At 33.4% G+C, this 13159-nt stretch overlaps 2 protein-coding genes across 2 annotated transcripts; both read right to left on the bottom strand.

Moving 5' to 3' along the window:
• Nucleotides 1-89: 89 nt before the first annotated feature.
• Nucleotides 90-2614, bottom strand: LOC105954983 (Galactose mutarotase-like superfamily protein). Its single transcript, XM_012978672.2, has 10 exons — nucleotides 2455-2614; nucleotides 2265-2372; nucleotides 1906-2016; nucleotides 1755-1806; nucleotides 1533-1670; nucleotides 1313-1411; nucleotides 969-1066; nucleotides 571-678; nucleotides 394-475; nucleotides 90-284 (listed from the first exon to the last, which is right to left on the bottom strand). The coding sequence occupies exons 1-10, from the start codon at nucleotides 2529-2531 to the stop codon at nucleotides 219-221; spliced, it is 939 nt and encodes a 312-aa protein (XP_012834126.2). The 5' UTR covers nucleotides 2532-2614; the 3' UTR covers nucleotides 90-218.
• Nucleotides 2615-4089: 1475 nt separating this feature from the next.
• LOC105954982 (laccase-11) lies at nucleotides 4090-7592 on the bottom strand. Its single transcript, XM_012978671.2, has 5 exons — nucleotides 7430-7592; nucleotides 7142-7293; nucleotides 6386-6630; nucleotides 4864-5916; nucleotides 4090-4426 (listed from the first exon to the last, which is right to left on the bottom strand). The coding sequence occupies exons 1-5, from the start codon at nucleotides 7541-7543 to the stop codon at nucleotides 4296-4298; spliced, it is 1695 nt and encodes a 564-aa protein (XP_012834125.2). The 5' UTR covers nucleotides 7544-7592; the 3' UTR covers nucleotides 4090-4295.
• Nucleotides 7593-13159: the final 5567 nt, after the last annotated feature.

Raw genomic sequence — 13159 nt, 5'->3', positions numbered from 1 at the left:
TGGCTTCGGCAACTTCTGAAGCAAATACGAAAACTGGGAAACTGATTTAGTAATTTTTTCGAGTAAAATTACAGAGGTACACACAGATGTGTAAGGAAACATTATTTTTTATTGATGAAGCGATACAAGTTACACGTGGTGCGTATTATTTGGACGAGGCATCGGTCTTAGTGAAAGAAAGAAAAAAAAATTCCGAAAGTTGTTGTCAGCTGCAGTTTTCAAGCCAGGCTTAGTTGTTGCACTGCAGTCCAAGATTCGTTCGGCCCTATTTGAACTTCTCCAATCTGAGATAGATATTACGGAAAAAAACGAGAATAATAAATGTCGATTACCAGTTTATTCAGAAAAGAAAATCCACAAGTAATATTTAATATGAATCGAGGGCTTTCATACCTGGGCATTTTCAACGCACACGAAATCTTTATAACACGCTTCCATTGTTAGATGAGGGTTCCACAAAACAGCATCTGACCAACTGCATTGTGAAAGAATAATACAGGACAATGATGACATGGCAATCGTAAAAATGGTAATAATTAAAAATAATTAGAAAAGCCATCTCGAATTTACTTTGTGTTCTTGATGGTGATGACATCACCCAAACCATTGTCCAGCTGTATTTCCGTCGGAGCTTCCAGATAAACACAATCTACGAATCCAGGAAATGTAATAGCATCCCTGATTCGAGAAAATAAAAAGTCAGAAAATATACTATGAAAAAGAAAGTATTTTACAAGATATGAACTGGGAAAAAAAAAATCGAATACGAGAAAGATGTAAATTTCCGGTGTTACCCTTCTTTGATGTTTGATTTTCTCATAGACTGTAGCATATATTTATTTATCCAGTAAGCAATGCTAACTCAATTTCAGTTACTGAGTATTGACGAAAAATTCTTGTGTTATTTTCAATATATATATATATATATATATATATATATATATATATATATATATATATATATACACCTTTCCTCTGCACCCTCGATTGGATTCTTAGGGTCGGGATCTTTGTTCAATGTTTTGCAGCCTTTTAAACCTCTAACAGTTGCCCCTGGTACCAACGCCTGCATATATAATAAATCCGAACTACGAATATTTAAGGATATATTGACATTATAATGTGGTGAAACTACAATAAAGAAGTAACACATATATATACATATATTCGTATCTATCTGCATTTTTTCATTACTGTTATTTTACAGTGTGCAACGACATTCGGGAATCATTGCTATTTTCAACGGTAAATCCAACACAATTTTTATTTCATATTTTCTGGTGTTCCGAAATGTACAGAAATCGAAACTTACCGCAAAGTATGTATGCAGGGCAGTAGTAAATGAAAACGGCTTTTCATCGGTATTTGTTACTTTCAACTCTGTTGAGAGGGTATTTTTGTCCAGAGTAACCTGAAGAAAAAAAAAAGAGTGACAAGAAGAATACAAATGAATTGAATCTTATTGGAAAATTCGTAAAGACAATTGACAGATACATATAAAACAGCAAAACAACAACATACGTACAACTAACCTTGTACAGAGCTTGAAAACCGTAATCCCACATAGAACGACTGTACGGACCATCTTTTAACTCGAGAGTAATTGTCGGGTTTCCCTCGACATTTTCAGAGCTAACAATCGACCAATCAGAATTTCTTGCAAATCCATGCTGTGATCAATGTTAATAATATCAAAAGTTAATATAAGCAATTTTCGATAGCAGCAAATCTCGGAAAACGTGAAGGAAATTAACCTGCTGTATCGCTCCAGGTCCAAACTGCGGAAAACAGTGTGGTATTCCTCCACTATATCCAAATAATTTTTTTTAATAAATTTAGTTAATTCTCAGGAAATTTTAATTGTGCAAGATTTCAACTGATCGAGTAATCGGTTACGGCAAATACCTGATGGGCTTTTGCCCGTTAAATACAGCATCTGGTCGAACGAAAAGGAGGTCTTTATTTGCTACTTTCCAGGATGTAACACAACCTCCATATAAGTATAACTCTGCCTCACTGTAAGATAATGAATATTCAAATTACATTTTATTCTTCAAAAAAAACAGAACTTTTCGTGTATCCGATGAAATAATCGAACACAAACCAGTTTGTATAAGCTGAGGTAATAGCAATTTTATTTTAACACTATTTTATACTTCAAATTGCCCACATGAATCAATTAGGTTTATAATTCAATACAAATAATCACATTTCACTTGGACCAAAAAAAATTATAAAAAACAAATAAAAAAATTGGAAGGTACCTTCCATGAACAGAAGTCAAAATAACCTTAGGCAAATCACCCAAACCCTTGGTAACTTTCACATTTTCAACATTTACGCCGGCGGACGCCATTGTTACACCACAAAATCTGCAAAATTACAAGGCGATAATTAATTTAAAATATAATTGAGGGGCAAACGATGACATAAAGGAGTGGATGTGAAACTCACCGGCTGAATCGGCGAGGCCTAGCGGCGGCGGCGGAGGTAGCGAGAGAGAAAGACCATGTCGCCGGAAGTGCCACCATCTTCAGATATGATGATGGATGATATTATCAAGCTAGTGTCGGAAGTCAAAAGGGCATATATTCGTTGTGGTGCTATTTCTTTTTCTTTTATTATTCTTTTTTACCTTTTATTTTAGGGTAAATTACACCCACACCCCTGAGGTATGCTAAAATAACTTTAAGTCCCTGTGGTATCGATAATTACATCCACCCCTGAAACATAGTTAGAAACTCTAATAGGATAATGCATTGGAAACATTATTCGGATAGAGTTCTAACAGACTGTTACTTTCAGGAAGTGGTGGAGACAACATATCCAATGCATTATGCCATTAGACTTTCTAACTATGTTTCAGGGAGTAAGTGTACTTATCAATACCACAAGGACCTTAAAGTTATTTCAGCATACCTTAGGGGTGTGCGTGTAATTTATTCTTTCTTTTTTTTCTTTTATTATTTTCTTTCTGATTTTCATGAAACTGGCTGCTTCTATTATGGACCACTTATCTTATGGCATCAAAATTGGATTTATAGTTTTATACTTTGTTCTTTTGCATCTCACTTTTTTTTTTATTTCAATAGATAGGATATTGTAATACATGTATAATTATACAAGTTACTATTGTAGATACGGGTAAGGGTGTAAATAAAACAACCTAACTTTTAATGAGCTCGAGCTCGAATCGAATTTATAAGCTCAAAATTTATATTGATATTATTGTAGATTAATTGAAGGGGTTTTAGCTCGTAAATCGCTTTTGTCTAGTTTCATTTACTAGACAACGTCTGCTCGTATATTTTGGGTACCACACCTCACCTTTTAAGTTTCGCTTACAGTTAGCTCCCTACATTTCATGAAATGTTTGGAATGCCCCCACTTTATATTAAAATTACATCTATACTTCATTTTCACTTAATAAACAAATGATGCTGCTCATAAAACGTGTTTTTAACAAAATCATTTTCAATACATATTTATTTATTTATCCTCGAACATTTTCCAAAGACGAGTTCTTACAAACTTATTAATTCCGTTTGTTTTGAAATCACTGTAAGTCAAACATTGTGCATTCGCGCGAGAGAAGACGACGAGAAAGATAAGATCAAGAAAGAAGAAAGATGAGAGAAAAGATTGACATTATCTTTCTCAAGTTATATATTAAACGGGCAGTATCCTGTTTTGATGTTTTGATTTCTTGTTCTTATAACAAACAATTGCATGGTGGTTTGACCGAATTTGAAAACCTTAAATTATAGAAAAAACTGTTCTTTTGTTATTAGAGTTTGCGAAACCCAGCTATTTTATTCGAGTTGCACGATTTTGAGGATTTAAGCTGTCGGGTATTATGATTCTACACTTTTAGTTTATTGATAGAGACATTTTTCGTTTGTACACAAGCACTTTTAGGTTGCAAAACACTTTCGTGTGGTAAACGATGTGTCGACAGAGAACTGTAGTATTTACCTTCCACATACGAGATCGAAAATGATTTACACCGTAAGTGTGGTTTGCGCGCTACTCCAACTAGAGAGTGCACAATACTAAATAAAGTACAACAAGTCCATTATGAGGTTTCAAAAAACAACAATCCATTTTTTTTACTTATTGGGACATAATTACAATATGATTCCGAAACAAATAAAATCACAAAAATACATGATCATGCCTTATATTCACCGAAAATAAGGGAAATTTTGTTTGACTCCCCAATTTTCTCAATATTATATTTTCTGCCTCATTCTTGGAATGAAACATTAATAATAAAACAAATTAAATATACAAATTTAGCAGGGTGGAAGATCCTTTGGTGGAGGGAGAACTTTCTGATCAGTCCCTGGTCCATCTTCTACTACAAATGCTGTCTTCAAACCCCAACCTGTGTGCAGCTCCAAATGGCAATGGAAAAACCACACCCCTGTTGCATAGGATGTTTTTGTTAATATTTTTAATAAATGGGGTTTTTCAGCAATTTGATATAACACTTAGGTACTAAATGAAAATAAGTAAAATTATTCAGTGCTTCTATAGATATAAATGAGAAAAATATAATTTTCGTCCCTTAAGTTTTCATTGATTTCATATTTGACCCCCATGTTTACAAAAAATACATTCGGTCCCCATGTTTAAAAAATTCAACACTTTTAGTCATTTTCGTTAATTTTCCGTTAAAAGTAACGAATCAAACATGAGCCCATCACTACCGTAACTGATGAACTAATGGTAAATTGATGGAAATGACCAAAAATATCAAATTATTGACCAAATGTGCTTTTTGTGAACATGGAGGACCAAATGTGGAATCATTGCAAAATTCAGGGGTGAAAACTATAGATTTCTCATAGATATATATACCTGGATTATCAGCTCTAAATCGAATAGCGGTCCATCCACCCGTCGGAACGCCGGCAGTATTCCTCTCCGGCGGATCGACCAAATTGTACTTCGCCGGATCCTTCGCACGGTCGAAATTCCCGATTCCGGTCCCGACAATGAAGAAATTGTACCCGTGGAGGTGAAACGGGTGCGATTCAACCGTCAATAAATTGGTGTCCTGTATCACAAGCTCCACCGTCGAGTTGAACCGGATTTTGCTGAGCCTCGTCCCCTTCGCCGTCTCGAGATTCGCCGTGAGCGGCGCCCCCGTGTAGTTGAACGGCGTCGGCGGCAGATCCGGAAAATCCGTCGTGTAAACCCCCGCCGTGTCGGAGTAGTGCGCCTCCAGGAGCCCCACGCGCGGCATCACGAACGAGATGTTGTTCAGCGACGCCGCCAGGCGCGTCCCGTTCACGCAGCTCGGGCAAGGGTTCCGCCCTAGCCCGATCGTGTAGAACAGGTTCCGGTCGACTCGTAAGGGCACGTTCGCCGGAAATTGGGGCGAGTTCAGGCTCCTGAGTCTGTCCTCGTAACTCAGCGCGAATGACGTGTCGTTAGGGTTTGGCAAGTGTGGGAATGTGGGGACCACCGTGTCTGGTATTCCCTTGTACTGGAATATCGCGGCGGCGGTTTTGTTGTCGACCGGAATGGGCACATCCATGAAGGGCCTTGCGGCCATGAAATATCTTCCGGGGGTTTGGTTTGTTCGGACGAGTACGTTTGTCGTTTGTCCGGGCGCGATTAGTATGGATTGAGTCGAGAAGGGTTTCGTGTAAACTGCGTCGATTTCGACAACTGTCATGTTGTGGTTGGCTATGGCGAAGAAGAGCTCGTCGTTTAGGGCGGAGTTTATGAGACGTAGGAGGTACGTTTTCCCTTGTTCCACTTCCATTGCGAATGTATGTTTTTCGGAGCAAGGGAAGAACGGGCCGGGCTTTCCGTTTATCGTGTGTGCGTCGGACATGTTTGGAGGCAATCCTAATGTATTTCCTTGGTTCTCTACAGTCTCAACATCTGCATTCCACCATTCTCCTGCAAAAAAAAATATTAAAAACGCTTAGGCCTTGTTTGGTTGACTCATATGCGAGTCGAAAATTTTGCTAATGAAGGAACCCGCAGCCTAGTGCAATATCTTGATTTATCGATAAATTGCGTATTGGATAATACATCACGTGTTCAAATCATACAAATTTTGGCTCCTCGTAAGATTGCAAATATCTTATCTTGACTGATTTCATCGTGGCAGCCAAACGAGGCCTTATAATACTCGTGCACACTCTTTGAAATGAAAATGGAGAAAACTTCCTTTTTTTCGATTTTTTTTTTTGTTTAGTTCAATTATTTCAATTACTAGCTTTTGAAACTCAACAAGATCACTTCCCATATGATTGGGCCCTAACAAAACATCTAATGTAATCACGACGACCAAATGAGACCTTACGATACTCGTGCGCACTAAAAATCGTGATTCTCGAAAGGTTTTGTTAGTAGTGAAACTCACCTAACAAGATGACTTGCTCTCTATCCGGTTGAGGGAAGGGAAAAGGAGTGCCTTGTTTGGGCATAATCACAATTGCACCATAAACGGTAGCTCTTAGCCAAAGAATATGTGCATGCCACCACAATGTACCTCGTTGCTCCGTTACATTAAAATCGTAAACGTAGCTATTCCCCGTTTTTATCGGGCACTGAGTTATATAAGCCGGCCCGTCTGCCCACCCGTTTCGGTATTGCTTCAATCCATGCCTAAAACCAATAAATATTTGCAATTAAATTCAATTTTTTTTGTGTGTGAAATTATATATAAGTGTGTTTAATTTTAGGGTAAATTACGGCCACCCCTTAAGGTAAGGTCAAATTACGAAAAAAAATCCTCATGTTTGGGTAATTACAAATCAACAATAAATCGTTTTACCTTACACCCTTATGGTGTCACATTCTACAGAATCTTCTAGATTCAGTGGAATGTTCTCTAGTTTGTGCCCGTTTGTGCAAAAATGCAGTTTTTGATGCACCACAATTTGACTTTTACAAGCCAAGAGACACATCTTATGATCATCTTGTTTCAAAATGTGGCGCTCGAATAAGGTAAAATGGGTACGAACTTGAGAACATTCCACATAATTTAGAAAATTCTACTAAATTTGACACCGCCGAGAAGGCTGGTTGTAATTACCCAAACATGAGGGCTTTTTTTTCGTAATTTAACTTTACTTCGGGGGTGGCCGTAATTTACCGTTAACTTCAAGATTCTTACCAGTGAATAGACATGTTATATTGTGCATAGTTTGTGACATTGATAAGAACTCTGTCTCCTTCTCTGACATAGATTGTTGGACCTGGAAACATACCATTCACTGTCACAATTGGCTTTGCATTGCACAATCTGCTCACATTCTTCACTTGAATCTGCAAAATAAAAATAAATAATTATAATTTACAGATTTGTATATATATATATATATATATATATATATATATATATATATATATATATATATATATATATATATATATATATATATAACGATAAATAATTACTCACGTCGAACTTATATTTTCTAACGGCTGCATCCACAGGAAGAGAGACGAAGCAAAGAACCGCAACCAAGGCTATACAAACGCATAGTTCAAATCGAAGTTTGTTTTCGCCGGTCATTTTTCTTTTCTCTCTCTCTTTCGATTTATGTTTTCGTATTTTGTAAAAAAAATACAATGTTGTTATTTATAGAGACATGCATAAATAAACCAAATTAGGTGAAGGGGATATGTACTCCAAAACTTCAAAGCAAAATACTGATTGTGACTAGATTAGTTCATTGACTTACTTAGAGGTATAGAAATCCAACATCTCTAAGCTAAGAACAAAATTTAATTTGATTTATATATATATATATATATATATATATATATATATATATATATATATATATATATATATATATATAAGAGAGCAATGTGATGCCTACACCCACCCCCACCCTCACCCTACCTACCATTGGTTTGCTGAGCTTCACACTTAAGCAAAAAAAATATAGTTAGCTTTTTGGAGGCAAGTTATATCAACTACATTTTACAAAGTTTTCATCACAATTTTTACTTATTGTTACTACATGAAAGGAAGTTAATTATGTGCATTTTATAGTTATGTGAGTTTCCTTACATCTTACGTATACAGTTAATCATCTATAAATACAAGCAAGATTCCATTAATTCAGCGAAATACTAAATTATCAAACTACTAATTTAGTACATTTACACCAAATTGGGACGGGTAAAAATTGTTATTTAAGCAAGGTTATTAATTTGTCGATGTTATACTGAACATCAAGTTCTCAAAATGCCAATGGAAATAAAATTTTAGGATGTTTATTTGGTTAATATTTTAATTGTCTAGTTTCTTTATAAACAATCAAATCCCAAAACTTCAACCCAAGGTGATGTGTAAGTTATCATTTTTCTCAAATTATAACTTTATTAATATTTATTGTGCAAAAATGTAGTTTTTGATGCACCACAACCTGATACATATATACACGTCAAGAGATACATCTTGTTCCAAAATGTAGAGCTTGAATGGGGTAAAACGGACAAATTAGAGAATATTCCATATAATTTAGAAGATTCCACTAAATTTGACACCGCGAGGGTGGATGTGTAAGAAGAATCATAGTTAAGGGGATAGTCGTAATTACCCAAACATGAGAGATTTTTTAGTAATTTGACATTGCTGCAGGGGTGGCCGTAATTTACTCTAAAATTGTACATAAAACAATCATTTGATCCTAGTGATTTTGGTCTCAAAATAGGGTCCAATAACATTGGATGGTTAAGAGCCAAGCCCAAGCCTCATACTAAAATCTGAGTCCATTGTTTTTTTCTTTTTTTCCAGATTTCGAGGTGCATATTTAGGATATATATAAATCGATAAAATAATGTAAAAATGAATGCATTTACTTATATTTTTAAACAACTAATATTTTTTTTAAAAGCTCATAAATTGTTATGTCTTATTTTTAAAATTAATTTTTTTAAGTATTTGAATAATGAACTTATACACTAATTTTACTCGTAATAAGATGTTAAATAAAAAGGTACAATAGATATATTTTTTAAAAAGATAAATTACAACCATCCCTGAGGTATGGCTAATTAACGAACAAAAACCCTTTTATTTGGATAATTACATACCTCTTAATTATGATTTTTTCTTACACTTCCACCTTTAGGGTGTCAAATTCAACATAATCATCTAGATTTCGTCGAATGTGCTCTAGTTTGTAAAAATACAGTTTCTGATGTACCACAATCTGATATATACAAGCCAAAAAACACATATTATGATCATCTTTCTTAAAAAATGTGGAGTTAAAAGGGATAAAAGAGGTATAAAAGCGATAATATTCCATATAATCTCGAAGATTCCACTAAATTTAAGACCGCAAGAATGGACGTGTGAGAAGATTTATAGTTGAGGGGGTGGTTGTAATTACCCAAATGGGAAGGGGTTTTCGCTATTCGACCATAACTCATGGGTGGTTGTAATTTACCATTTTTAAATAAAAAGATTGTAGAACTTTATATCCAGCTTACTTTTATAAATTTTTAAGAGATTTAAAAGAAAAATTACCAAACATCTTCAAAGAATTTATAGGCTCTCAAATAGCTTATAAGCTCGGCCAAACACACTCTAACATGGAGATTAAAGAAAGAAAAACTACAATTATGTAATTGGGAGAGTACACACGTATCTCCGATAAAGCTGCAACTTCAAAAATGAAATTCCAAAAACAAAGAAGCCAAGTGAATATCAACCATTAAATTTATTTATAAATAAACAAATAAAAAAAATAAAAAATTGGAACCAAATAATCAATCATGGACCCTTATGCATGTGTACTTGTGTAGGCAAAAGGTATGGCACAACAAAATGCTAACCATATATACTAAACTAAGCATATATTATTCCTTTTTCGTATATAAAAAATAAAAAAATAATAACCGTATATACTAAGCAATATTCCTCATCCATCGAATGTTGGGCTCTATCTCGGGGTGTGAAAGAGCCGAGCTCGAGTTCATTTTGTCGAGTTCTTATCCAATTTGTCGAGCTCGAGCTCGAGCCAAACTCATTTTTAATGTTTTTCTATCTATTATTTTTTTTATTAAAAATAATTTAGATTATAATAAAAAAAATTACAAAATAAACAATGAACTGTAGTTACATATATAATTTAATATTTATATGTGTTTTTTTTATGTGATTTCTATATGATATTTTATATTACTATACATTATTAAAATAAAAAAGAATATATAAAAATAAAAAAAAATAAAAATAAGGCTTGTGAGCCGGCTCGTAAGCTCACGAACAATGAAAAAAAAAAATTCGAGCTCGACTCGTCAGAAAGCTCGAGCTCGAAAAACTCGAGTTTGAGCTTTTTTTCGAGCCGGCTCATCGAGCCTACGAGTCGCCCCAGCTCGTTAATCACCCCTATCTCTGTCACAAAAAGAATAATTAATTTATGTATATTTATTGGAGATATTAATATTTAATAATATATTTTCTTAACAGCTTAAACTTTAATTGATGTGCTGACCAATATGGTTTCAGAGTTTGACCAAATGAAAGGTCACGACTTTGAATCCAACGGCCTAGGATTTCCTTACTCTCTAATAATTTGATTTTTATAAGTATTTAATTTGTTAGATATTTATGTTATTGTTATTTTTATTTAAAACCAAATCACAAGGGTATTTGGGAGATTTTATAAAGAAAAAGCTGAAGACTAATTTTCAGTTTACAATCACATCAACTTTAAAATTAATTTCTTTTTTTTTCAATATGACATGATTCAACCTATATTATATTTTATATATGCATGCATGCAGAAATATATAACGTTACATATTTAATGATAATTTTTAATAATATTTTTTTATATGTATTGTCTATATAGAAACAATAATATATATATTTGTAGTGTAGTAACTATATAATAATTAATAAAAGCACAAGGGGCCTGCCTAATTAACGTTAGGTTCCATAGAAAAAAGACATTAATTAAATTAGTACAACTAGGGCTATCCAAAACCTTATCCCTGTCGAAAGTGACAACAAATTTTACACACACAATGTATATAATATACCAATAATTAACTGTGGGAAGGGGCCTTTGTTTGTAGATCATTGAATTGATTAGATATATCATATATTTTTATATTAAGTGCAAATTACGGACACCCCTCTGAGTTATGGTCAAATTACGAAAACCCCTCATGTTTGTGTAATTACAGCTAACTCCGTATTATTTTATGAAAATACCCCTCCAGAGGTAAATTTAGGGATGTTAAATTGGTAAAATCAAACCGAAATTTCGGTACGCCAACATTCCATACCCTTTACCGAACTGAATATACAATTTGATTCGATAAATAACCGAATTACATAAATTTTATGTAAACATATTGAAAAAGAGAGGTGGCTGTAATTACCCAAACAGGAGAATCTTTTTTTCTAATTTGGCCATAACCGAGGGTGGCCGTAATTTACCGCTATATTAATTATAGATTCATAAACAATCACATATACTGATGATATACATGCAGATGCGTGTAAAATTGGATAACCGACAATGTATATAGTAAAATTATGCTTGGTGAAGTTCATCGGATATATGTACTAATAAACCCATGTATTATAATTTATTTTCGAATAAATTAAAATTTCGAGCTAATATCAATTAAATAAAATGATTTTTTTTCTCTGGGGAAACGGATGAAAAATAGAATTATGAGTTCTTTACATAGGTCGAGGCAACTAGGCAGCAACAGCGACGCAGAATTGTTTATTTCAATAAAAACAAAATGAACTAGTATTATTTTTTTTTCATACTTTTGTGTTATCTTATTATTTATTTATTTTTTGTTTTCTAAATTTTGCATCTATGTTGCATGAGAATTGCTCGTTGACATTTAGATTTTAGATTATCGAGTTTTAGTGGAGAATTTTCATAGATATTGGAATTTTTTATATTATTATAAATTATTGCACACACATACATTCTTAGTCGAATATGTAATGTTGATGTTATAATTATATAACTTAGATATAATCAAAATAATTGTAGCAAAATACTATCCATAATCTAATAAAATTATATAAATTGTAATAACATAAAATAGTATCTAGTTACATCCCGTTATGCTTGATTGTTGATTAATTTGATGTTGTTTTTTTGTGATTCAGGTGTATATACATTATTATAGGCATCAAAATACTATTACAAACATCTAATAATAAGTATTTTATGATGTATTTTATATTTTCAGATTATTGTAATTCTACTCATCTAATCTGACATACTATTTATAGTGTGGATTTTACTAGTTCGCAGTATGACGGTTAATTCATTTTCAACTTTTCAACAAAAAAGACCTCAAAATTCTTTCAAATTCTTTCGGAGAAAAACTCAAAACCCTTTTTGAACTCTATGAAATTAAACGAGCAATTACGATAACGATTTGAGATAAATAATTACTTATTTATGTAACATCATATTATCATTTACTTTCCTAATTACATCGATTAAGGCCAGATAGATTTAAGGTTGATCAATTAATTTCGAAAAAAATAAATTACAACTTCTGTTTCGTGCTACGAAGCACCAAGTAGGACACTATATTTTTTTTATGCGCTCCGTGCAATTTTCCAAAAAATAATGTTCTGCTTTGGAAAAATCTACACGAAGTGCATCAATTTTCGATATTTTTAGAGAATAACACGAAATACAGTCATGCGCATTTCGTGTTATTCTACATGAAAATGCATGTTTGTATCCGTGTTATTCGACACGAAATGGACCAACAAAAGAAATATTATGCATTTCGTGTTGTGTTAATTACACGAAATGAAGTGTTGCATTTCGTGTAACCCAACATCAAATGCATAAAACTTCGTCGAAATTCGATTAAAAAACACATTTTTTTTAATCTTAAATCGGAATAGGTTTCGACGATATGAAAAAAAAATCACGAACTCCAATGTTTTTGAAATTAGTAGGTTGAAAGAAATTGAAAAATATTAATTATTTTTTTCAATCAATAAATTAAAGCGTACTGCAACTGAAAAATAATACACTATGACTAGTAAACCACTAATCTTATCTCACAAAAAAACAGTGATTTGACTTCAACCCACAACGTTGTACAGCAAGTTCTACAGCCACTAAAATAAGGTTCCTTCGATGCTACACCCGGTGAAAAACACCGGGTG

This window comes from Erythranthe guttata, chromosome 8 (assembly GCF_056151865.1).
Source record: "Erythranthe guttata isolate IM_541 chromosome 8, IM_541, whole genome shotgun sequence".
Lineage (NCBI taxonomy): Eukaryota > Viridiplantae > Streptophyta > Magnoliopsida > Lamiales > Phrymaceae > Erythranthe > Erythranthe guttata.
Note: the sequence above shows the minus strand (reverse complement) of the source record. Positions and strands in the feature narration are given on the sequence as shown.

What these genes read in the sequence shown, in the direction of transcription:
- LOC105954983 (XM_012978672.2), bottom strand. Translation starts at nt 2,531, where the DNA reads ATGGTGGCACTTCCGGCGACATGGTCTTTCTCTCTCGCTACCTCCGCC. An exon ending in CCCTGCATACATACTTTGCG is followed by an intron (nt 1,067 to 1,312) that starts GTAAGTTTCGAT and finishes TTATATATGCAG; the next exon opens with GCGTTGGTACCAGGGGCAAC. An exon ending in ATCACCATCAAGAACACAAA is followed by an intron (nt 476 to 570) that starts GTAAATTCGAGA and finishes TTCACAATGCAG; the next exon opens with TTGGTCAGATGCTGTTTTGT.
- LOC105954982 (XM_012978671.2), bottom strand. Translation starts at nt 7,543, where the DNA reads ATGACCGGCGAAAACAAACTTCGATTTGAACTATGCGTTTGTATAGCC. An exon ending in TATAACATGTCTATTCACTG is followed by an intron (nt 6,631 to 7,141) that starts GTAAGAATCTTG and finishes TATTGGTTTTAG; the next exon opens with GCATGGATTGAAGCAATACC. An exon ending in AGAGCAAGTCATCTTGTTAG is followed by an intron (nt 5,917 to 6,385) that starts GTGAGTTTCACT and finishes TTTTTTTTGCAG; the next exon opens with GAGAATGGTGGAATGCAGAT.